Source organism: Chelonia mydas, chromosome 9 (assembly GCF_015237465.2).
Source record: "Chelonia mydas isolate rCheMyd1 chromosome 9, rCheMyd1.pri.v2, whole genome shotgun sequence".
Lineage (NCBI taxonomy): Eukaryota > Metazoa > Chordata > Testudines > Cheloniidae > Chelonia > Chelonia mydas.
In genome coordinates this window covers 19,294,038-19,320,788 of record NC_057855.1, presented here as the reverse complement: position 1 = coordinate 19,320,788, position 26,751 = coordinate 19,294,038, and the positions used below count along the sequence as shown (strand labels likewise).

The window sequence follows — 26,751 nt, the reverse complement described above, 5'->3', positions numbered from 1 at the left end:
CAATTATTTAGAAAGCAAGATGATCTTTTGCAGTGATTTTGGGAGGAGTTGTTAAGAGAACATTATTTGTCAAAACAATGCTGACTGATACGGCCCGTTTAGTATATGTGGATATACATTGTACACTCATCACATCTAAAGATATTACGTGAATTGTTTAGGTGGTCTACATTATTGCATTTGGGGCAATTTCATAACCTGAAATTTAACTTTTCCACACGGACGGATGTGCACTGATAGTGATGGGAGGAAGTTTACACAGTGCCCAACTAAACAATAACTCGATGAAGTCAATTTCTTTTAACCCCAACTGTTTTGAGCACTAAATTGACTCACAAAGATTACACAACTGGGAAATATCCTTGCAGGAGCAGGTGTTAGATTACTTTGCTAGAACTAGTGCTCTGATTTACCTTCCTGCTAACTTGCATTTCATCCACAGTTGTTTATACTGGCTCACCACAAAGTCAGACCCGATCCTATAACTCCCACAGAAAGCATTATGAAATGTGGCCATCAGGCACAGATCCCCCAAAACAAACAGCATTAAACTGATACGTAGTGTTTGAACTTATTGGTGAGGCTAACACTCAGATTTCCTCATTGTGAGCTCAGCCATTGAGATGAAGGAGCAGTCAACATGGTATTAAAGATAATGAACTACTTAGTAGCATAAAAGTTACTGAAACCTTCTTAGAATAGTAAGAATTGCGTGAAACCAGTAACAAATGTCCTACATGGTGTATTACTAAACAAAGGAACAAAACAAGATAAGGCATGCACTTACAGTCCACAGGCCATCAAATTTTACACTCTTCTCTGGATTAGCTGGATTAGTGTGGAATTCTACTATTTCTTTTTGCCACCACTGTGCTGTAGAATTGCGGAAGAAATCTGGGAAAGCTGCATACGCTCTGTACAGCTAAAATAGTAACATACAATATGTGAAAAGAGACACAGGTGTTGGCTATCAATGTATTCAACTGATTTAACAACCTAATCAAATTAAACCACTGACTAAGATTGCAGTTAAACTACAGACATCTATTGTTAATATGCGCCTACAGTGGTATGAAACGCAATCCTAAAGCTGGTATTCTTTGTTAACTGTTCAAGTTAACATGTCTCAGACTAAAGTAAATCGTCTCAGGTAAATAGAGTATCAGACTAAATGCATAATCCAAACAAAAAAGAGAGAGTAAGAGCACCAAAAGAATGCCACCTGGCTAAACAGCAGAGACAGGGAGGCCATTAGAGTAAAAAAGGCATCCTTTAACATTTGAAAGTCAAATTCAAGAGAGGAAAATAGAAAGGAGAACATACTCTGGTAAGTTTATTGTGAGAGTATCATAAGGCAAACCAAGAAAGAATTTGAGAAGCAACTTCTTCAAGACGTAAAAACTAACAGTAAAATTTTTTGCATCAGTTTTCACTGCAGAGGAGGTGGGGGAGATACCCAAAATAAAGCTATTCTTTTGGGGCAACAAATCTGGATAAAGATAATTTTGGGGGGAAGAGTCTTTTGTAAAAGTAAGCCATGCCTCACCGTTCCATTAGAATTCTTAAAGGGGCTCAACAAGCCTGTGGATAACGGTGATCCAGTCGATATAGTGTACTTGGATTTTCAAAAAGCCTTTGACGAGGTCCCTCACCAAAGGCTTTTAAGCAAACTAAATAGTCCTGGGATAAGAGAGAAGGTCGTCTCATGGACCAATAACTGTGAAATGGCAAAGTTTTCAGACAATAGAGAATTATTCAAGACAGCTAAGTCCAAAGGAGACTGGGGAGTTAAAAAAGGATCTCACAAAATTGGGTGACTGGACAACAAAATGGCAGATGAAACTCAACTTTGGAAAGTAATGCACACTGGAAAAAATAATCCCAACTATACATATACAATGCCACTAAATAAATCTATGGTACACTGATACCTTGAATACTGTGTCCAATTCTGGTCGCCTCATCAGGGGGAAAATAAAAAGACATAGTGGAAGTGGAAAAGGTTCAGAGAAGGGCAACAAAGATGACCAAGGGTATGGAATGGCTTCCATACAAGGAGAGAGAGAAAAAAAGACTGTGATTATTCAGCTTAAAAGAGACAAGACAAAGGGAGATATGATAGAGGTCTACACAGTCATAAATAGTGTAGAAAAAGGGAAGTGTTATTTACACTTTCGCACAATGCAAACACCAAGGGTCACCAAAGGAAATTAACAGGCAACAGTTTTAATACAAACAGGAGGAAGTACTTTTTTGCTCTGTTCTGTACACTCCCCGTGAAGTTCTGATACGTGCTGCTGTCAGTCTGACCCAGTATGCCAGCTCCTATGTTCTTAAGTCATGTCAACATTATTCTTCTTAAGAAGAGGATGAACCATTCACTTCTCACAGGCCTCAATTCTTAATGCAGTACTGACTTGTAAACCAGTACTACTCATAACCTATCACAAAAAAGGCAGATGTCGAAGGCGCTAGACAGCTTTAGGGCCTGATTCCATATACTGGCTTCAGGGGGAATTGAGGCTGCTCAAGACTCCATATAAAGGATGTCTTATGTTTCTTGCTGGTGCCTGGCCACACTCATAGGCCAGGTTTGAACAGCTTGTATCTGTGCGATTGCTATCAGGTAATAGGGATAGAAGGTGAAATGCTGTCTCGATGGCTGTGTGTTCATTGGAATAGAAGGTACAATTTCCAGCTTGGGTAGACAGAACAACAGTAGCTCTGACCGAGTTAGTGTGATAAAAATAGAAGCAGAGCTACCATGCTGAAAGCTGCAGAAGAACCTAGCAGAACAGAGTATGATCCCATCAGATACCTAGGGATGTACGTAGGCTGCTAGCTCCTCCTAGTGCTTGTGCTGATGTGGCTACACTTCTATTTTTAGTCTATGTGTACTTAATCTAAAGGGGGTGGGGGGGATAGCTCAGTGGTTTGAGCATTGGCCTGATAAACCCAGGGTTGTGAATTCAATCCTTGAGGGGGCCATTTAGGGATCTGGGGCAAAAAACTGGGGATTGGTCCTGCTTTGAGCAGGGGGTTGGACTAGATGATCTCCTAAGGTCCCTTCCAACCCTGATATTCTATGATTCTATGAATCTGGAAATTACATCTCCTAGCTCTAGTGCAGACATGTCCTAAGCCACTGATTTCAATGGAGCCAGGATTTTACCCTGTGTTTCCATAGGATTCTATCCAGCACCAGTACAATTAGGGGGAACCAAAATCTAAATGAATGGAGTGTGAGGAACACTAGGGATTACATCATATGAATGGCTGGGGCATTTAATAGCCAACAGTGTGTGGGATTAGGAATAGTGCTCATTAACAATCCTACGGCTGTTCAACGCTCCCAATATTGTAAGATTTCACTATCCAACTCTTTTTTATTATACAAAGTGTAGGTGTAGGATGACTAGTATATAACGTACATTTAATAACAACTATTATTTATTATTTACAGTTTGTTTTACAGCCTTACAGACCAACTGGGAACATGGTCTCATCAGTACTATACAGAGTGCTAGACAGCCCCCGCCCTGAAGATCTTACAGTTTAAGTCCATAAGAAAAAGGGTGGAAGCAATATAACACACAAGCAGAGGGACTTTTTGAAATGTCATTTTAGTTCCATGGTTTTTCCCCTATTAAAAGAAAATCTGTGGTGTGGGGGTGTGGTAGGAGTGATTAGCGAACTGGAAAACCAGAGAAAGGGAGATCATTCACAGAAAGGAAGGAAGGAAGGAAGGAAGGAAGGAAGGAAGGAAGGAAAGTAGAGCAGATTGAGGTGGAGAGACTGTGAGAGAGGGGGCTGAAGGGAACATTGGTAGAAGTGTTAAGCGTACATACCTGGATCTGTGTTTCTAAATCTGCAGAATCATTAACTACTACATTAGGATATTCTGGCCAAACCTAAAGAGAAAGGAGGGAAGAAAAGAAATTAAGCTACACTGAATTGATTTTTATGTAGTTTCTGAGACATACTACAGCTTTCTTTGCAGGTCAGAGTGCACACACAACTGCAAAGAAGATATTACATGTTTTGCAGTGTACGTACATTTAGCACTGTACAAAATAAATTCCTTCTATGAACATGCACACCCCTCCCCTAAGAAAAAAAGGGATACAGCTGAATATCATTGTTATAGTGATAGCACTACAGTCTAAATCATCTCACTATTACCTCTCCCATAGGTAGCACAGACACACTTAACAAGAGGGGTAGCAGGCAAAGCTCGAGGACTCCACATAAGATAGTCCTCAATTTAAAAAAAAAAATGCAATTTATTCAGAACAGTCATTTTTGCCTTTGAAATCCACTCCTCATTTTTAAACTAGTTCTCACAACAGTACCTTTGCCCAGACAATCTCAGTGCTGTTAGGCCGTTTGATGAAGACATCATCCTGCACACCTCTTGTGAATGCTAGATAATCATTTGTTTCATTGCCTGATATGGGTGGGTCCTAAAATAAAGAGAGAATTCAGATTTACAGTTATTTTAAGGAACAAATATGTACATTATTTAATTCATTAAGTGAATTATGGTATTTCACAATCTATAAGTATACTAGGTAAAGAAAAAAGTACCAATCTACTGACCAGAATAATGATGAATCTCATTCCTTCATCTTTTATTCGATTAATCAGAGCAGGAAGTCCTGCAAAGCTTGGGCTGAGAGTAAAGTCTAACTTCCGGTTCATGTAATCAATGTCTGTATATTGTACATCCTGCAATAAGTGAAAACAAGACACAGAAAAGGTTAGAAATTATTTTAGAAGTCAAAGGCGTAATGAACTTTAGAAAGATTGGATTAACTTTAAGTAAAGAGATATATAAATCGGGGCTTTCTATCATGCAGGGAGAATGCCATGAAAACAAAATGGTATGGTGCAACAGTAGTGCCAGAATTGTCATTTTAGACACGGTGGAAAAATTTTATGGTCCTTTAACTTAAGCAGTAGTTTGTGCTGTTAGCTCCTGATGTCAAGAATTCAACCCTGTAAATAAACTGACTGGGGTTATTGTTATGAGTGGGGGCTATACATAAATGGAGATGAACTGCTGTAGCCCTCTGACATTTGGGATAAACTTCCCTGCCCCAAAGAAGTGTATAACCCATGCTAACATCAGTAGCTACTTATCTGACTCTAGGCCTTGTCTTCTCTTGGACAATATGATGTGTTCTTAACTCAGGTTATTTAAATCAAGTTAACTAATACTACATAAACTCATAGTGCAGACAATAACAAGACCCACCACCAGAGTTCTACCCCAGCTACAGGAAGCTCTGCAGTTTGTAGTTTCCACACATTAGGTGGAAGTAAACCACTGGCCACCAACAGAGTGTAAATTGAGTTAAGAACACACAATGGCTTTTTTAAAAAAAGATGCATCCGCTAGTGACCACATATAGAGGTTTATGAGTTTGCTACTTTCTCTAAGATAATGTGCTTGGTCCTTTAATTCAAAAAGTAGAGGCTCATGCTTTTAGATCCAGAGACGTGGGTTCCATCCTTGCAGACTACTTGAAAAGGGGTATCATTACAAATGGGGGCCCGTAATGGGATATGACCTACTGTGGACTTCATCTAATTTCTGCTCTTACACGAAACCTTAACAGTGATCTCAGCAATGTTAAGGAAGAATAATTTTCCAAATGAATGTATTCTGAGAGCCAGATGCACGGATACAGGGAATATGAGGCTACTATTAAGGTTCTGCATGAGGGCACAATAATGGATAAAGTTAGAGAATGTGTTGCTCTTTAGAATCTCTAGGAGATGGAAGCAAACGCCTTATGGTATGTTGGACAACCTTATCAACACTGTTGTAGGTGATGGGAAAATGACAAGGAATGATACAGACTTTCCCGATAATCTCTGACTTTCATTCTTTCCAGGTTGAACAGCAAGAGTTGGTCCTGTTAGGATTAAATTTAGTTTTTGTTTGGGCTAATGATAATGATATCTGTGAAGAGGGCATAATGATTTCTCATTTCTTTTTCCCAAGAGAACAAATCTGTGATTAGAGAATTCAAATAACATCACTAATTATAACTGTAATCAACATACATAAGGTATCCGAGCTGCCTTCATTGCCTCGTACAGGTCAGAGACTTCTGTGTCGTTTTTGTATCCATAACGGCACAGCTGGAATCCCAAAGCCCAGTACGGTGGCATGACCGGTCGTCCAATCAGCTAACAACAGTAAAATAGGGGGGAAAGAAAACATTATTTAATCATGGTGATATGGAAAACAGGACAAAAATACAATTAATTGTATAACTTTTAACATAATCAATCCTACTGCAGTGTATTCCTGAACAACAAGCTCTGGCGTTGGGCCCAACACCATGTAAAAGTCCAGAATTCCTCCGATAGTGCGATATGTCAGAGCAGGAGTTGGCTGGAATATGACATCTGAAAACCCAGAAAGTGAAAGCAGAAAGTGAATGTTTAGATAATCCACTCTTAAGGAAATGGACACAATGTATGAAAACACTTCAGGAATTAAAAAAATTGTAATTTTTTTTTTTTTTACCCATTGCATTGCTGTTAAGCAAGAGGACTCCATTAGCATTTCCATCATTTTCCAGGCCCATGTAAAAGGGATGCAAACCATAGGAATTCAATTTGTACTGCAAAAACAAGAAAAAGAAGTTATGGTTTCACTTTGGAGGTGAACATATTTGTGAACATTCTACTGGCAAGTAAACGGTCTAATATTCCTAAATGACTACTGATAAATCCACTCTCATAAAATACCTTTCCCACATTTTCAATTTTTAAGAACTTTTCTCGTACTGTAAAGGTGTAATTGTAAAGGTCAGGAAAGTACAGCTATGTAGGTAGAAGACAGCAAGATATATCATTAGACTGATGAAGAAGCATATAAAGGAGAGAAACATGTAACAGTCTATAACATGACCCACCCATGTATTTTCCTATCACACATTTTTAACAATGACAGCTCAGCAGTTTACAACTAGAAAACCAATGAAGTGGAAAGAGAGTGGCCCATGGAATAACTTCAAAAGTTATTTCTCCTCCCTTGGTATCCTGCTGTTAATAGATTGATCTTGTTAGACTGACCTAACACTTGGTAAAGCAACCCACCTCCTTTCATGTATTTATACCTGCTCCTATATCTTTTACTTCATACATCTGATGAAGTGGGTTCTAGCCCATGAAAGCTTATGCCCAAATAAATTTGTTAGTCTCTAAAGTCAGGCTGAATTAGTGATCAGTCTTAGTCGTTTTACATATGTGTATAGAAATTACTATTTACATTTGAGACCCCAGACAGACCCACTTCTCTTTCTGTTTGCAGGTAGAAGCCCTACCCGGGCATACTTCAACATCTTCTCAGGGAGTGGGGCCACCTTGAGCAGCAGCCCCAGACTATGAACTTGGAAAGTGGACATTTTTGTACCCCCTTAACTCAGAAAAGATCACCCAGGATTACGTCCAAGTCCTCAAGCATTTAGTCACATTTATAGGAGCAGCCTTAAAGTGATATGAGGCTGGTTCCATCTGAGCTTTCACAATTGCTGGGCACCCTCCTGCAATTCCCATTAAAGCCAATGAGAGCTCTGAGCATCCAGCATCGCAGGAAACCTGGCCAATATTTATATTTTAACTAGGCGTGTGAGAGTGATTGTCTATGGGTAGCTCTCCCTCTCCTTGTCCTCTCTACACAAGCCAAATTTCCAAAGTGGATAAAACGGCTGCCAAGACATGTCTATATGAACTATTAAAACCACAGGCTATTTCAGGCTAGAAGTATATTTCACAAAGTGGCCTTCAACAAAATAATCAAACCTTGACAAGTTAATAGAAGTTAAATTTCCAGAACTTGGGAAGGATAAGAGAAAATTGGCAAAAAGTACTGCCAAAAATAGTTCTCCAATTCTGCTCAGCTCTTGTAGAAAACAACATACACCTCAGAAACAGAGGAATTGACATGACATAGATAGGATCAGTGGCCCATATTGCCTTTTATCCCATCTCCAGATGTGGTAAATATTAGATGCTTCAGAGAAAAGTGCAATTAATCCAAAATGGAATAACCTGTTTTAAGAGAAGTTTTTTCCAAACCCCAAGTTACCTGATAGGAACTTAACTGTTACTAAACTTAGTTTTGGTTTCTTGTAATGATAATGATATCTGTGAACAGGGCATATCATACACCAATATTACTGCCTGCATTGTTTTAAAACAAAATATACTACAGTCACCCTGGAAAAAACTCAAAGACATGTGTACCAAGAACATCATTGCTGCTTAGGAAAGAATCTAATTCAAACTTCATCTCTACTTACACCAGGGGACTGGTCCTTCGTAAACATTCCCCAGGTGTTCCAGTTCATATCACGCCGAAACGTAGTGTGTTCAGTTTCACCAAATCCATAGACATACTCTGATGGAAGACGGGTAGAAATCTGAATGAACATGTCGCTAAAGGTGAAGCCAGGTACCTGAGAATCCCAACTGAAAGAGAAGAATTACCCAACTTTCATCAGTAAAGAGCTGGAAAGATACACAAAAAACAGTGGCTGAAAATTTTGAAAGTTACAGAGAATATTTGGTGTATTAGCCATGTATTTGCTTTTATGAATGAAGTGCAGGATGACTCTTAAATCTGCTAGAAGACTATATGTGTCATAGTGCAAGGAAGTTGGCTGAGTCAACAGTGTGCCCTTGTTGCCAAGAAGGCCAATGGCATTTTGGGGTGTATAAGTAGGGGCATTGCCAGATCGACATTGGTGAGGCCTCATCTGGAGTACTGTGTCCAGTTTTGGGCCCCACACTGCAAGAAGGATGTGGAGAAATTGGAGAGAGTCCAGCGAAGGGCAACAAAAATGATTTGGGGACTGGAACACATGAGTTATGAGGAGAGGCTGAGGAAACTGGGATTGTTTAGTCTACGGAAGAGAAGAATGAGGGGGGATTTGATAGCTGCTACACAAATAACAGTGGCTGAAAATTTTGAAAGTTACAGAGAATATTTGGTGTATTAGCCATGTATTTGCTTTTATTAATGAAGTGCAGGATGACTCTTTAATCTGCTAGAAGACTATCTGTGTCAGAGTGCAAGGAAGTTGTGTATTATTTAATACACTCTGGAATTTAGTTAAAATGAACACTAAATATATATTCAGAAGTTTCTTAGAACTGAAGGAAACTTTAATTAATCTATATATTAATTTCAATTGTAGTGATGTTTTTAAACCCAGTGTATTGTATGCTTAGTAATGATGGGACGTGGGGAAGCAAAAGAGATGTTAGAGAGACTGATGATGAAGGTTGAATAATTTGTGAAGGCAAGACTGAAGACAGTTTTGTTGGCTTGGATAAGCACTGAACTTTCAAACCAAAATCAAATTGTGAAAATTTTGGGTCTCTTGTGTAATTTGTGCTACTACTCAGGAGAAAAAGTTTCCATAGACTCAGAAGATTCCAAAGCCAGAAAAAAACATTGTGATAATCTAATCTGACCTCCTGGATAATACAGGCCATAGAATTTGCCCAAAATAATGCCTAGAACATATGGTTTAGAGAACCATGCAAACTTGGTTTAAAAATTGTTCGTGATGGAGAATCCACCACATGCCTTACTTCCCAGTCTGAATTTGTCTAGCTTCAGCTGTCAGCCATTAATTGTGTTATACCTTTCTTTGCTAGATTGAACAGCCCATTATTACCTATTTCTTCCCCATGTAGATATGTACAGATTATAATCAAGTCACCCCTTAGCCTTCTCTTTGTTAAGCTAAACAGATTGAGCTCTTTGAGTCTTTCACTATACTGTATGTTCTCTAATCATTTAAATCATTCATGTGGCTCTTCTCTGAACCCTCATGCACGGAGCCAAGGGCTTTAAAGGAGCTTGACCGCTGCCTCCCTCTATCTTCCTTCATACCACTGTCCAATTAATCCACTAAGTAGCGGGGAAGGGTCGTGGAACATATATGTGCACAACACAACTGGAAGAAGAATAGTTACTGTATAGGTAAGTACCCATTTTTTCTCCTTCAAGTGATTGTTCACAAATACTTTCCACTGCAGGTGACTCACTAGCAGCTGCTTTACAGATGGTGGGACTTCAGATCACTTGAAAAGAGACTGCCGCAATGACTTGCCAATACTGGCATCGTCTCAGAAAGCTTGAGCGACAGTCCAGTGACCGGAAGAGATATATACTAGTGAACACATTGCTGCCTTGCATATATCCACTATTGGTATGTTATTCAAGAAGACTGAGGAAGTGGAATGAGCCTTTGTGGAATGGGCCATTATCCTCAGAGGGAGAGCAATCATAGAATCATAGAATATCAGGGTTGGAAGGGACCTCAGGAGGTCATCTAGACCAGTGGTTCTCAAAGCCGGTGCGCCGCTTGTTCAGGGAAAGCCCTGGGTGGGCCGGACCACTTTCTTTACCTGCCGCGTCTGCAGTTTCGGCGGCAGTTCACCGCTCCAGGCCAATGGGGGCTGTGGGAAGGGTGGCCAGCACGTCCCTCGGCCCGCACCACTTTCCGCAGCCCCCATCGGCCTGAAGCAGCGAACCGCAGCCAGTGGGAGCCGCGATCAGCTGAACCTGTGGACGCGGCAGGTAAACAAACCGGTCCAGCCCGCCAGGGCCTTTCCCTGAACAAGCGGCGCACCGGCTTTGAGAACCACTGATCTAGTCCAACCCCGTGGACTCAAAGCAAGCTTTGCTAGATAATAGCAGAGTTTGATGCAGTCAGAAATCCAGGGACATATAAATAGCTCTCTAACCACCTGCCCTGTACTCCTACAAACTCTATAGGAGATAATCTAAAAGAATGTCCAAACTATGAAGCCTCTCTTTGGCTTTACCAGAGTGAGCCTTTGGAAAAAAACACCGGAAGATGAATGATCTGATTGAGGTGGAACTTCAGACATAAACAAGGTGTGGCCTAAAAGAAACTTTGTCTTTGTGAAATGTCTTGAAAGGGGGCTTGGCTAACAGTGTCTTAAGCTCAGGCACCCTTTTGGCAGATTGTACCTGACTGCTACCAGAAACACTATATTCACTGATAGCATCAATTATAAGGATGTTGTTGCTAAAAGATCAAAGGGACGGATCATCAAACAGGACAAAACTAAATTCATGTAGTGGATCAGAGACAGCAGGACACATGCAAATGAGGACTTTTAAGAATTGATTTCAGAGTAGCAGCCATGTTAGTCTGTATCCGCAAAAAGAAAAGGAGGACTTGCGGCACCTTAGAGACTAACAAATTTATTTGAGCATAACCAGTCGGAGAACACTTCAATCTCTTTGGTCACTCGATTACAGACGTAAAAGTGGTAATTCTTCAACAAAAAAACTTCAAAAACAGACTCCAATGAGAGACTGCTGAATTGGAATTAATTTGCAAACTGGACACAGTTAACTTAGGCTTCAATAAAGACTGGGAGTAGATGGGTCATTACACAAAGTAAAACCATTTCCCCATGTTTATTCCTCCCCTCTTCTGTTCCTCAGAGGTTCTTGTCAACTGCTGGAAATGGCCCACCTTGATTATCACTACAAAAGGTCCCCCCCCCCCGCCGCTCTCCTGCTTGTAATAGCTCACCGTACCTGATCACTCTTGTTTCAGTGTGTACGGTAACACCCATTGTTTCATGTTCTCTGTGTATATAAATCTCCCCACTGTATTCTCCACTGAATGCATCCGATGAAGTGAGCTGTAGCTCACAAAAGCTTATGCTCAAATAAATTTGTTCGTCTCTAAGGTGCCACAAGTCCTCCTTTTTTTAAGAACTGAGGCATCAAGAGATGCGAAAAGACACAAAACCCCATCTACCAGTGGATGTATCACAGAGATGGAGGCTAAGTGCACCCTTAGAAAACTGATGAGAAAACCATAAGATTTCAAATAGAGCAGGTAATCTAATAGATGCGTAATGTCTGGATTACTTGGTGACAACCGGTGAGACTCAGTTCCGACTGAGAACCTTTTCCATTTCATTGATAAGTAGCTCTGGTTGTGCCCTTCCTGCTGCACACCAACATGGCTTGGACAACCTGAGAGCAAACTCTTTCCTCACTGCCAGTCCTCCAAATAAGGAAATATCTGAATGCCTAAATGTTGAAGATGAGCTGCCACTACTGCCGTACATTTGGTAAACACCCTCAGGACATATGTTAGGCTGACAGGCATATTGCCTACCATGAATTAAAGATACTTTCTGTGGCTAGGAAGGATGTATCCTGCAGCCGGAGGGCAATGTACTAATCCCCCACCTTCAAGGAAGGGATAACAGATGGTAGGGGAACCATTCTTTTCTTTGTTCTCTTGGTTAATCTGTTAAACTTTCTTAGACCTTAGATCTAGAAATCTACATTTCTCATGCAAAACAGGCTTTGGAGCCATGGCACCCGGAGAGGCACTCCTTGTGGAGGAATGCTCTGCTCTCATGGTCAGAGGCAGGATCTTAAGAGGGACACGGTGCCTTTTCACGAAGACTAACTAAAAACAGGAATTCCTTTGTTTCTTCATCCTTGTGGGGAAAGAGGAACAGATAGGACATTTGTTCCCCACTTGTCCCTCTCCTAAACAAATTAGGCAACATTTGAAACTCTCAATGTCAGCTGTGCATGTGGAACACAGATGTTTTGGCTTCTTTTGCCATGCAAAAATCCCCTGGATTTAAACCCTGAGCTAACTAACTAAACTGTAACTATACAAAGTGAACTATAAGTATGCAAAAACCAGAAAATCTCTTTTACAGATGGCTAACTGAGGCTCAAGAGCGACAGGGAACTCTCCAGCTCTCACCACAGATGGTACAAAGGAACTGAGAGGGAGGTGGCAGTCATGTCCCTTTTATACCCTCGGGTCCGTGCACGAGAAGGGCAGGGGCACACATACTGACTAATGGTACTGCTGGCAGAAGTCTCATACTCAAGTGCATTGGGTGCACAGACGCCTACAGTGAAATGGACACTCAAAGGAGAATGTTTAGCTATCACTCAAAGGAGAATGTTTAGCTATCTACATTTTGTTTAAGCCACAGCTCCAACATCAGTGGGATAGCCTCTCTTTTCAGCTAGGTATCAGCTCAGAATCAGCATCTGTAAACCACATTCTTTTTGTTCTGAATTTGATTAGAGAATGAGTATGATATTTTGCAATCGATTTAGTTCTAAGTGAGAATTAATTGCTCTGCAAGCTCTTGAGGATGTTATCACTGATGTAATAATGTTTCCTCTAAGGATATGTCTACCCTGGAGCTTCAGGTGTGATTTCTGGCTCAGACAGACATACCTGTGCTAGTTCTCATCAAGCTAGCATGATAAAACTACAAGTGTAGCCGCAGCAATGCCAGCAACAGGACAGGTTAGCTGCCCGAGTACATACCTAGTGTTTCAGATGGGATTGTACTCAAGGCATTTAGGCTATTCTACCTTTATAGGTGCCACAGCGAAGCCAGTACTTAGGGATTTCCACCAAACATACAAGTTAAAATAAAAATGTCATCTATAGCGAACAAAGTTTTCACTCACATAATTGTTCCGGTGCTTTTGCGCCTAATCTGGATACCAAATGGATTGTTCTTAATGGTCACTTCATAGAGTCGACCTGCTTCTGTACTTGTTGGAGTACTAGGGAGAAATAGTGGTACTGGAACTTCATATCTTTTATTGTTGGCATCATAAATCTATGAAAAGAAAGGCAGTAGTCTTGAAGGTGTAATACATAAGACATAGTCTTGAAGGTGTAATACATAAGTTGCTTCTTGCAACTGTAGTTTTAAATAAAAGTTCTCCTTAGTCAAAGAGACTAAATAAAATAAAATAAATAAAATAAAATAAATAAAAGTTCTCCTTAGTCAAAGAGAAATAAAAAATTATTTCTGTGTGTGGTCATGTTCAAGAATGTAAGTAAATATCATAGGGAAAGTAACAGCAAACATTATAGTTGTGATCCCTGTACTCTACAACAAATAGGACCTAAATTCTGGGGCTTTTTTTTCCTGGATTTTGTGGCAATGTGTGGCTGCTTCATTTACATATGAAAAACACAATCAACCAGCACAGTAGCCTTTGTGTTGTTTATTTTGATGTTAAAGTCACAGTTTATTTATGCTGCCTCTACATTTTTAGTTTTCAATATGCCAGAAAATTTCTGCACTGGCCTTCAATAATTGCATTGTAGACGATGTCAGGGACCAGTCTGGAGGTTTTGGCTGCTAAGTAGTGGATAGTTGGAGGCTGGGGGAAGTGGGAGGTAGCTTGTGATTGTGGGATAAAGCACTTTAGCAGGACTTTCTGCTAAAATAATCAATGACAGTTAATTGTCACCTGAAGATTTCAGGCTTTACTCACTAAGAGTATTAGGGCAGTGTAAGAGATAGACCTCTATAGAGATTAGAATACCTTTATTAATAATAATTAATAATTCATTCTTATAATATTAGTTTATTACAATTTGCCTGCTCTGTTAACTGAATATTAAAAGGTACTTACAATTATTGTTATTCCCATCGTGCTTGGAAAATGCAATACCACCTGCTTATATTTTGGTTACGTCTGTTATTAAGCGAAATGTAAGGCTAATTCCAGGAGGCTTCCGCTTCCTGTCAGCTAGTGACAGGCTCCCCAAATGTCAAAAATGATACCACTCTTGGCCATCAAACATCCAAACATCTTTTATACAAGCTCTGACATGCAACTTTTATAACTTATATATTGCTTAACTATTTATACTATTTTCTTTTATGCTATATTTTCAATTTGTGTTTGTATCTAACTGGTAGTTATTGTTAAGTGTTTACATCGAATATTTGATGAGAGACTAATTGCCAATGTACTGAACATGGGCCCATTGTAAATCTAGGATACACAGGGTCCAAAAGAAACAGCCACACATGCTTGTTTCAGAGAACAAGACACCAGCATAACACACTGATAAGACAATCTCAAGAGAACAAACTTGGTAAGATATGTTTTAGAAAGAGGCCAGACTTAAAAAGAATGTAAGGATATTCCTGTCCAGGAGCAAAACTTAGGGATCCTTACTAGGAGCCCTAAAATCATAAAAGCGGGTTTTTCTTTATGCCCCTTTGCAAGTATAAACCTCCGGATTAATTCTGCTAAAGAATTTGCTCACGGAAAGTAATTTATTTCATTTTCACTCTAAAGCCCTCAACGTTTAAGAAAAACATGAAAGGTTGGAAAATATTTGGTAGAAGACCTTTCTTACCTCTAAATTCATGTTTTGGGTTAAAAGTGAAAACCTTGGTTTTGACTTAAAGACTGAGATGACAAGCATTGAGAGATATGCATTTGCAAATATGTTATAAAAATACAAAGCTTCCAATATAATAAACTCCTAATACCATTGCCATATACATGGTAAGATGGTATATGTATTAACATGGAGTTCAACGACCTTTCTACAACTGGTTACTAATACAAGCAAACATTTGAGTGTACCATTTTTATATTAATTGGGGCATTAATTAATGAGTATTCTAATGAAACTTGGCTTTATTAATTAACTTCATTAAGACTGAATTCAGATCTTTATCATATCCTACAAAGACACAGTACATTTTGCACAGGGATTTTCAGTACTTGGTTAATTCTGTTGAGCAGTGTCTCACTCCTTGAGTAGGATTTCAACTGGATGAGTGCTGGAGGAGTGCTCACTGGAGAGTGAGGTGCTACTCAGTCTGAGTAAGAATCTGGCCCAATGAGAGGAGTCGCAGAACATGATACTACTCAGCCTGATTAAAGGCAGCAGAATTAAGCTAGTAGAATGTTCAGCTAAGGAAGACGATGCTGCACATGTGTTGAACCGTGAAAAGTGAGTGGCTGCAGAGTCCTTGCTCAAGCTCTTGTACACCTTACATAATGTACAGGAGTCCACTCTCAATCCCTGTGTCCTTTATAAGGTAAACAAATAGGAGCCATCTCTGAGGCACCTTCTGCGGGTTACAGCTGTGGATGCTGATTTCTCACAGCTTGAACTGCTTCTTCATGAATTATTACCTCAGTGCTTAGATAAAACCCTGCACATCTATGTTCATCATTGGTGTTTGTTGAAACTTAGGTAGCTCAACTAACACACTGAGCTGTCTGAAAAGAGCTTACCGAGAAAAAAACCCAAGGAGGTGAGAATAAGCACTATGGAACCTCACACCACTTCTAATATTCAACGTGTCCACATTACATATGGAATAGGCCAAATGGATCAGGAATCAGTATGTCATGCTACTGCAACCGTACGAAACAATGCAGTGTGATCCACTTATTTGCACAGCAAGCTATCATTAGCAGTTTAGAGAAAACGTGATCACTCTCTTTGAATGATAAGACAAAATAAAATGAAATAGTCTCTAGAATGGTGGTTCTCAACCAGGGTAAGCGTATCCCTGGGGTACGCAGGCGGGACATCAACTCTTCTAGATATTTGCCTAGTTTTACAACAGGTTACATAAAAAGTACTAACCAACTCAGTAAAAGTAAAATTTCATACTGACAATGACATGTTTATACTGCTCTATATACTGTACATGGAAATGTAAGTATAATATTTATATTCCAACTGATTTATGTTCTAATTATACAGTAAAATGAGAAAGTAAGCAATTTTTCAATAATAGTGTGCTGTGACACTTTCGTGTTTGTATGTCTGATTTTGAAAGCAAGTAGATTTTAAGTGAACTGGAAATTGGGAGTAGGCAGGACAAATCAGACTTCTGAAAGGGGTGCAGTAGTCTGGAAAGGTTGAGAGCCACTTCTCTAGAAGGAGGCAGATGTGTAGTTGCTCCCAGAAAGATGCATCTGATGGGGAGCCCCGGAGCACAAGGGCTTCAAATGTGGCGGCCTTTACATAAGCCATTCAAAAGATGGGTCAATTCTTATTCTCTCCTACTCTCCTCTGTAGCCATGTACGGTCTAGTCACATTTCAGCTCAGGAAAAATGAAAAAGTATCACCATCACCAATCTCAGCATAGATTGTCTCAACAGATTCAGACTGAAATTACCTTGAACTGCAACATGTTGTTGTCATGATATTTCACTTCCAAGCGAAGTGTGTTGATAGCGGGAGAACGATCCCGATAGCGGTCAGGGATACTAAGATTTCTGGAGAGGTCAGCTGTAAGACCCGAAGTGGTGTTTTGAATGTTACTGACAGAATAGCCATAATTACTTGGGTAGTAACATGATGGCACAAGGGAGTTAGAGGCAACCTGAAAAACATATTGCAGATTAGAAAACAGTACATGAGATCATTCATTTTAATAACAGTAAAAGACATGTCCAGAAAAATCCTAGTTTTAACAGGTAACTCATTACATGAGCAACTGCTTGGAAAGGTGACTGCAACAATGCTGAACAGTGTGAAAACGAACCCTAACAAAGATCACAATGATTTATGCAATTAAGATCAGAGAAAACTTCCTGTCATTACAGTGGAGTCCGTTGGAGGAGGACATCCCATTACAATTACACAGATATACAGCATTTGAGTTGACAATTTCAATGCAGAGAATTTAAGTAAGTTTAGAAATATGAAGAAAAGAACTTCCTGGGATTTAGTTATGATTCATCATCACTTATTTACATTTAAAAAACATCAGAGCTTGATAACTTTATCTTTCCTTTTCTTAAGTGTATTTTAATAGAAGCATCTCTCTATAATAAAATGATATTTTATTAGCAGTGGCAAGGAATGCTGCATTTAATGCAGTTGCTTAGCAGTCACTATTCTAAATCCACCTGTCAAATTCCTTGTCTTTTTCTGATACTTTCATTTTCAGAGTGAGATTTTTTTCTTGTTTGTGTATGCCCAGAGGGTTTTTCTCTGTCTGAAAGCTTTTGATAAGCAAGCCCACCTTTTACTGAATACACGGACGGGGGGAAAAATACACTTTTTCTCACCATTAAAAAGAAAAATTATGACAACAAGAAAAACTCTTGCAACTTCCTCTGAACAGGTGTACAATCAAACATTGTTTGAGAGGTGAAATCAAGCATGCATCAAGAAGCACTAAATGACAAGAAGTGCCTTTTCTTCTTCAGGAGGAAATGGCTGAGAATTCACCTATTTCCTTACTAATTTCATTGACTGAGCATACCAACAAGATCTTTTCACTGAGGACTCAATCTTACTTCCATTAGAATCTACTGAAATCTTTGCCTGGCACACAGATTACCATTGTCCTCCTTATCCTAACCAACCTTGGAATCAAACAACTAAAGAGAAGGATGGGAAAGAGAGAAAAATAGAATAGAGATGAAGTGACATTGAGAAGGTACTAAGTGTAGAAACCTTAGGTTCACATCTTAGGAGTTACTCAAGACAGAGCTTTGGAGCTGCTGATGTCAGCCGATTTCCTCTTTTCGTTTGGTCTTTTCAGATGAGGAAAAAGAGAGCCCAATGGCAAAATGGCAAAAGCCTGAGTCCCAATAGTGGTGGTGATGGTTAAAGTGGTAAGGATGATTAATTCTGCCTTCCATGCATAAGCAAGCTGCCAAGTGATCCCCTGAGAGGCAATGTCCCAAAATAGGTGGCAACCTTGATCCATAGAGGCAGACTTATTTTCATCACTCAAACATTTTGTTGTGTTGCTAAAACAGTTCTGCAAGTTCATCAAATACTTAAAAACCTTAGTCAGCAACTCTTTTAGTTTAGATAAATTAAGTTAGTGTCATTAAAGCAGTGTCCTTATTCTTGCTTCACACAAATCATTTCTGCTTACCTGCCAGATACAGCCACGAGCAGTACAATTTTCTTCTGATGCACCTGAGTCAGGATAACAGTTAAATTTTTCATTGTCTTCAACCAATGACTCCTGTGAAGACCAGTCCACTGAGTAGGGTTTCCCCAATTCAAGCTGAAGGCCAGTAATATGCAGGAGCTTTGAACGGAAACAAAAAACAACAAATCTACCTGAGGCCGTTGCATTTTTCAGCTCTCGCACTATCTGTGACTTATTTTAACATGGCACTGATTTTGAATTCCAATCTATGGGCTTCCCAGGGACCCTGTAACGATCAGGATCCTGCTCTTATTTTTAAAAGCTTGGAGTCCATTCTGATTTCACCTGTGCACAGGAATTTCTGCTTTCCCATCCCAGGAATGAGAGCACAGCTAAATACGATAGATTTTTTGGTATGTTTCAGGCGCAAGGCCGAAAGGCAAGAGACTTAATAAAGGATACAGTTTTGTAGAAAGCCTTGGGAAGAGGCTGCAGGTGGGGATAACCTTGCATTTTTCCATCAGAAGAGTGGCAACCCTAAAAGCAGCTACAGGAGTTACGTTTATATTTGAAAGGCAGTTCAGAGGAACATGTCTTGAAGGTCACCATGATACCCGGATTTGTTTCAACTGCATTTAGGAGTGCTTGACTCAATTATTATTTATAGTTAATACTGACTTCTTCCCCATAATTATACATATGACCGAGTCACAGGGGAGATTTGTTAGTCCTGGGAAATCTTTTTATTATTTTATGAGACAATAAGCAACGTGTTGGATATTTCACAAAAACATGCAGGGTCATGTTTGATTACATTTTGTGTTATTTACTAAACATCATACAACAATTCCAGGTTGTTTGATTTCTCAATGCAAATATTTCATTAGTGGTACATTTTTGAATTTATTCAAAAATATAGGACTTAATATTGCAACTGAGATCTGATTCAATGCCAAGTTTAAGGAAGAAAGGTTATATTATTCGGCAGATGGCTTAATACCCTTGAATTAGCTGCTTACCTCTTTTGTAGCATCATAGTTGACATTATGGAGAGATGGAACTGTCACGCCATTTTGTTTTACTGTAACAGCTAAAGGTCCTCTGACAACTCCCAAGATTTTAATTTCACCAAATTTTAAATTGTTTGGGTCAGTGTATCCATTGTTCAAAACCTTAATCTCTAAAACACCCTGAAAAGACAACAAAATATATTAGATTCATGTTGTCTCAACTAGCCATCACATTGATTATGACATCTAAACGTGTCTTGTAGTATGATCATTTATCCCTGATTATCAGACTAAAAATCATGCAGTTCCTTCTTTCCAGACCCACTTATGTGTTTCTTATGTTGGATGGCTATGCAACAGGTACCTACCTGTATGTAACACACATATGCATCAAAATGAAGCTTCTCCGCATAGGACTAAATATTAAGGGGAAAAGCAGAAGGAGCATTTTCCTCTTCCCCTCTTTACATGCACAGAGGGCAGCCACAACCGCAGTCCTCCCTTAAGTGTACACTGCTCCTTGCTAGGGATCCCTATTGAAAAACCAACCCCAAAGCAGCATGGAAGCAGCAGGGCCTTGGGCTCTCCTTTCCTCCTCACCCACCAGATGGAGAAAGAAACACTTGGTGCACCCTTGTGAGAAGTGGAGCAGTAAACGCATTCTCTGCTGCACGTGCAGAGCACCAGGAGGCATTGCTGCTCCAGCTGGGTCAGATTACACGCACGCCACTAAGGAGACTATCGGAGAGCTAGAGGTTTAATCTCTAGTTTGGGTAGACGTATCCACCCTGCTCTGCTCTGATTGAGCTAGTGTGTGAAAAGCGGCAGCATAGTTGCTGCTGCGACTGCATGGGCAGCAGGACAGGTTAGCTATCCCAAGTACAGTCCTGTATCAAACCTAGGTCCATACTCGGGGCAGCTAGCCCCTCCCTCAGCCTATGCAGCTGCAGCTAAGACAGCTATTTAGAGTGTATTAACACCATCAGAGCTAGCATAGGGGTGTCTACCCAAGCTGGAAACTACTCCTCCAGCTCCAGTATACACATGCTTTTAGTACAATCTGTAATAACAAGTAAAATCCAGACCCAAAGGTGAGGGAAAGCATGGAAGGTCAGTAACCTCAAGTTCTTGATTAATTTCAGTGTAATTGTAGATCTTGGCAATTCTCCTTTTCCTTTACCCGACATTGATAGCTTTATTCTTCAGTTGTTGAATTTCAAGACCAGGAGCTGCTGTGCAAGTTTCTCCTTGGGATCACTCCCAGTCTCATAAGACTACTCCAGCGGAAGCCTGATTGCGGGCTAGGGAACATTTATCCTATCACACCTGGGCTTCATCATGTTTGAACAAAGGGAACATAAAATGTTTGTTTCCTAACAGGACAGTTCCTCCCAGGACTGAGCTGCTCTTTCTGAATGTTCTAATCCAAACTTCCCAGCACAGATCACAAGACAATCGATGTATTCAAGTCACCAAGGCCCGACAAAATTCACCACAGGGTACTTCAGAAACTAACTGAAGCAATCTTGGAACCCTTAGCAAATATCTTTGAGAACTCATGGAGGATGGGTGCGGTCCCAGAAGACAGGAGAAGGAAAAATGTAGTATCTATCTTTAAAAAAGGGAACAAGGAGGACATGGAGAGTTATAGACCAGGCAGCCTAACTTCAATACCTGTGAAGATGAAATTATACCAAACCAACCTAATTTCATTTTTGATGGAATTGCTGACCTAGTGGATGGAGAGAAGCAGTAGAAGTAATATAGCCTGATTTTAATAAGGCTTTTGACACAGTCCCCCATGACATTCTCTCCAGCAAGCTAGGGGAATACGGTCTAGCTGAAACACTAATGCGGGTGTAAAACTTGTTGCAAGACCATATTCAAAGAATAGTCATCAGTGGTTTGCTGTTGAACTGGGAGAATGTATCTAGTGGGTTCCTGCTCAGGACCAGTGCTATTCAACATTTTCATTAATGACATGGATAATGTAGTGGAGAGTATGCTTATGAAATTTGCAGATGACACCAGTTTTGTAGGGGTTGAAAGTATTTTTGATGACAGGACTGGGATTCAAGGTGACCTTGACAACTTGGACAGTTGGTCTGAATTCAACAGGATGAAATTCAGTGAAGACAAGTGCAAAGTACTATACTTAGGAAGGGGGAAAAAACACAGAAGGTGATTGTACCGCTCTCCATGGCACTGGTGAGGCCTCAACTGTGTACGGTTTCTGGTGCCACATTTTAAGAAGTGGACAAATTGGAGGGAGTCCAGAGGAAAGCAGCAAAAACGATAAAAGGTTTAGAAAACCTGACCTATGAGGAAAGGTTAAAAAAGCCTCACTTAGTTAATCTTGAGAAAAGATGATGGAAGGGGAGCCTGATAACAGTCTTCAAATATGTTAAAGGCTCTTATAAAGAGGACAGTGATCAATTGTTCTCCATGTCCACTGAAAGTAGGACAAGAAGTAATGAGCTTAATCTGGAGCAAGAGAGAGGTTAGGTAGATATTAGGAAAATAATTCTAATATAAGTACTGGAATAGGCTTCCAAAGGAGGTTGTGGAATCCCCATTTGTGGAGGTTTTTAAGAACAGGTTAGACAAACACCTGTCAGGGATGCTTTAGGTATATTTGGTCCTGCCTCATCACAGGAGGCTGGACTGGATGACCTCTCAAAGTTCCTTCCAGCCCTACATTTCTATGATATAATTAACATGCAGGAATCTTGCAATGAATGGTATGGATACAATGGGAAACAGTTGAATGGGGGGAAAAGAGTGATTGTAGATATAAGTTTAAATAAAACTATTGAGTCTTGAAAAATTTTCATTGGGAGGTAAAAAAAAAGAACTTAAAAATGACAAAATATATATCAATACATACCTGGTTTGCGGCAAATGTTGCGAAGAAATAATGGCCATTTTCATATGTGTCTAGAAAAGAAGGAAAAAATCAGTGGAATGAAATCTGTTCTACTACCAAAAAAAGATAAAATAAAATCAATGCAGCTAAACTTTTACAAAACCAATACCTGTCCCCAATTTTTCTTTCCTGTTTTCAGTTTAAACGGTACAATCAAACGATCACATAACACCTGTCACTGTTCTCCTATTTCTATAAATAACACAGTTAACTTAGTGTACAAATTTGTTCCAAGTTTGAACTATCGGATTTCAGCGGACAGACCTAGAATTCTGCACAAATTTTCAAAATAAACTTGTTTGTAAATTTTTAAATAAGGAAATAATTACGTCTAACTGCCCTTAGGGATTTTTGGCAATTAATTATTTCAAATTAAATTAAAGGACCCTCATGGTAATGTACGAATCTAGGAAATAACTCAAGAGGTGGGCGGATAGCTCCTTGCACTCACCTGCCTTAGGAATCTCTGCAGGGCTGGATACAAACTAGCCCTAGGTTTATATACCAAATCTAAGCAACATACTCCTGGCCTTGCACCCCCATCCATGAATAGCTGGTACTCGGGGTAATGAAAGAGTAGAAAGGAAATGTGGCTGGAGCACACTGTTCTCTGACCATTTGGGGCCAGCAAATATCCTGGAGGCTGTTCCAACTGGTGAACGTTAGGAACATCCACAAATCAGCCTCTGGAAGGAGGGAGCAGAAAGCCACATATACTCCCACCTTCAGACACCTCTGAAGAGATGGCCCCTAATATGTCAAACATCTTAGTTTAAAAAATTTTAACTGTTGAAATCAGTTGGTCCTGATCCTGTTTCACCTGTATGCTGTCACTTGCAGGAGTGGAGCCCATCTTTGATATTATACCAAAAGTGATCACACTTACCAATGCTTACTCCATCATCCCAGTAAAGCTGACCTTGAGCGACCTCGTTATCATCCAAAGCAACAGTAAGTCCCATTAAGTTTTGTCGGCTACAAAATAAAAAGGAAGCCAGAAAGCACATTAATTTTCCTCCTTTCATTGGAGTCACAGCTGTACATATTGTGACAACTGGAAGTTGACTTCTGGATTCCCTGACACACACTCACAAATATATGAACTTGATTCTCAGTATTAATATACTTTTCCATTACATCATCAGACTGAGCAGGGACTGTGTACTTAAAAAGAAATTGCAATATTATTCTTATTTAGGACTAATTCTTGTCAATTCCTGCTCATCTGAGTAATCTTATACACATGAGTAAAGTCAATGGGCTACTCATGAATATCAGCATTATTCACTCAAGGGATGCGGGATCATGGCCATAATTTCCAAGCTCAGAGTTATGGGGAAAGACAATAAAGAACAAACAAACAAACTGGAAGCTCATGCAGCCTTTGTTCTGTATGCACAACTCCGAGAAACATGGTTGGAAGCAGGGGAGTGCCAAGTGTGTCCTTTAAAAACACAAATATGTTTTTCTTACTGTATTATTGCTAATAAGGGTCCTACAAAGGATGAAAATCTCATCCATTTCACTGAGGTTTCAAAAGCTGAGTAAATAAATATCACTCACTTTCCAAGCTACAAATTAACAGATCAGTTCGAATTCCCATCTAGACATTAGTTAAATATTGGGTAAAATACTAGCATATTGTTTTTCAAAAATTACTCTAAAATTGTTTTAGAGGAAACACTCCAATTTACTTCATTTACCTTTGATTGGTATTAAGACCAGGTTCTTGCCAGGGGATGATGTAACCACCCCGGATATGAAGATTGATATGCTCAAGAGGTGCTGGCAATGTCTGCAATTGTCCCCTTACTCCAAGATATTTTCCCTGTAAAGGAAGATTTTGTTGAGAAGGAAGGCATACAAATTGTGTTGAATGCTTACAAATGTACAATACAGCTTTCCTCTGCCTGGGAAGTCAAGGAGTGATGCACATACACATCATTTTACACAATTAACTCACAGAAACACTAACGGAAATCCGTAAATATGGCCATTTCCAAATCCATCTGTGATGCAATGTTAATAAACTGTGCTGTAGCTTTAAGTAAAGATTTGATTCATGTGCTATATCATAAGAAGCACTGTACTTTGGCTTTTGCTTTCTGTTGGTTTTTTGTTGTTGTTGTTGTTGTTTTCAACTTTTCTGGTGCTTTAACTGCAAAATATCGACACTTCAGAGGTGAGGTTCCTCAGCCACAGGACAAAGAGGAGGTATACCAGGTGCACGAGCTAGCTGTTATCAGGCAATGTGCATACATGCACACATATCTCATACAATGCTAGTTAATTAGGCAAAGTAATGAAGAAACTCAAAATAAAATGATGTGTTATCCAAGGGGAACCAGACAGTCACTCTGAAACACCTTTGCTTTTCTGGCATTTCTGGCATTTCCACATATTCAGCAGTTCCATTTTAAAATGGTGACAGCAGAACTGTCCAAACAAAATATTATTGAATGAATCAAAGTTTTCTGTTAAAAATGGCAACTATTGACAAATAATATCCTGACCAGTCCTAGCTGCTCACAATTATTTGACCCTTTCCTAAGTTTTGGGTGCTCAATTAGAGCTTAGTATCTTTTAAAATAACTGGAATATAATATTAGGGCCTGACCACGCAAGCTGCTGAGTGCAGTCTGAGAGGCACTCACGTCAATGGGAATTAAAGGTGTACAGTATCTCTAAGGATGTGCTCAGCACCTTCTAGGATCCAATTCTTTCAAAAGGTCTATTGTACAAAGAACACTCTTAATTAAGTTGCTTACCGTGTAATAATCATACCAGCGTGCATTGGGTATATAAGCATTCACTTCTGTAGCTCCCTGAAATGTGAAAGCATACTTATAATAAGAATTAAAACTTAAATCAATGTTTATATAAACTCCCTTTGAAATGTTCATTCCATAAAGAACATAAATGTTGAAATGCTTACTTGATCCAATACAGGGCTAATCAGCAGTGCTGGGCCCCACAAAAACTGTTTGTATATCTCCCACGTTTTTTTGTCTTCCACAAACCTAAAAGAATGGAAACATTGTCAATCACGGCTTAATCTTTTCAGTCTTATTTTTAATTCTGGGCACACAGGCAGGTTAGTACCGCCAATCAATTCTACTTGCCAGGAGGCCCCCATACAGAAGTGAAACACCATTTTTCTAGGTGGTTAAAGTTACTGATGTGCCATTGTAAGAGCATCATTAGCTGGATAAGCTCCCTTTTTTCAGCTCATGCCATCTAGACTGCACTTCCCTACAGGAAGGGACAGATTGTCTGCTACTGTACCCCCAATTAGTCAGAGGTGGGGAAGGGCTAGTCAGAACAGAGAAGGACAAAGGGCTATGGAAAGGAGCGTACTCATAGTGTCATACAGGTCATAGGGAAAAAACATGAGTGAGGTTTATGACTGGGCAAAGACTGAACTCCTGCTTCATAACGATTCAGTTATTCTGTATCAACGTTGCTTTCAAGCGCTTAATACTTACTCGTGGAGCACAGGACGAGCTACAGTGCTACCAAGAACATGGGCTTCGTGCATTAAAGTGTACAGATAAGGTAACAGTGTGTATCTTGTATTGAGTATGTCCCTGGAAATATTTTGAAATTTTTCATCAAAGGAAACAGGATCTTGCCTCTAAAAATAAAGATAAAACAGGGTTACTCTTTGTATTGTAAAATCTCTCTTGTACCCATCTTCCTGTCAAAGGGAAATGCATGTGGGCATCCAATAGCAGAATTTGGCTTTATTGACTAAAGTTCAAACCAAAAGTTTTAGACAGAAACCAGCACATTTAGAGAACTCCAATAAACTGAGTAAAGTAAAGCATGCATCTTGGTGGGTCCAAATCAAATCCAAATAAAACTGGTTATAGCTGAAGTCTGCTCTGCTGGCTTCCTGGGAAATGAAGTCAGCTCCCTTCCAGACAGCCAAACGGCAGGCATGATACTGTGGTAATGGATACTGAGAGGTAGGTTCTGATCCAAGCCCCAGTGAAGTCAATGGGATTGTTTCCATTGATTTCCATGGATGCTCAATCAGGACCTAGTTTAGGGTGAATCATGCTTTTGTT

At 39.7% G+C, this 26,751-nt stretch overlaps 1 protein-coding gene across 1 annotated transcript in view; it reads right to left on the bottom strand.

Moving 5' to 3' along the window:
* Nucleotides 1–26,751, bottom strand: part of SI (sucrase-isomaltase) — a 205,953-nt gene that overhangs the window by 53,790 nt on the left and 125,412 nt on the right. The window contains exons 64-81 of the mRNA XM_043522682.1: nt 26,167–26,315; nt 25,617–25,701; nt 25,450–25,506; nt 24,385–24,509; nt 23,568–23,656; nt 22,643–22,692; nt 19,765–19,935; nt 18,746–18,904; nt 17,027–17,233; nt 13,538–13,692; nt 8,322–8,490; nt 6,542–6,638; nt 6,308–6,420; nt 6,073–6,198; nt 4,600–4,728; nt 4,353–4,463; nt 3,849–3,911; nt 788–922 (exon numbers count right to left, since the gene is read on the bottom strand). Coding sequence (XP_043378617.1) covers nt 788–922; nt 3,849–3,911; nt 4,353–4,463; nt 4,600–4,728; nt 6,073–6,198; nt 6,308–6,420; nt 6,542–6,638; nt 8,322–8,490; nt 13,538–13,692; nt 17,027–17,233; nt 18,746–18,904; nt 19,765–19,935; nt 22,643–22,692; nt 23,568–23,656; nt 24,385–24,509; nt 25,450–25,506; nt 25,617–25,701; nt 26,167–26,315 — 2,190 coding nt within the window. The remainder of the gene's footprint in view (nt 1–787; nt 923–3,848; nt 3,912–4,352; nt 4,464–4,599; nt 4,729–6,072; nt 6,199–6,307; nt 6,421–6,541; nt 6,639–8,321; nt 8,491–13,537; nt 13,693–17,026; nt 17,234–18,745; nt 18,905–19,764; nt 19,936–22,642; nt 22,693–23,567; nt 23,657–24,384; nt 24,510–25,449; nt 25,507–25,616; nt 25,702–26,166; nt 26,316–26,751) is intronic.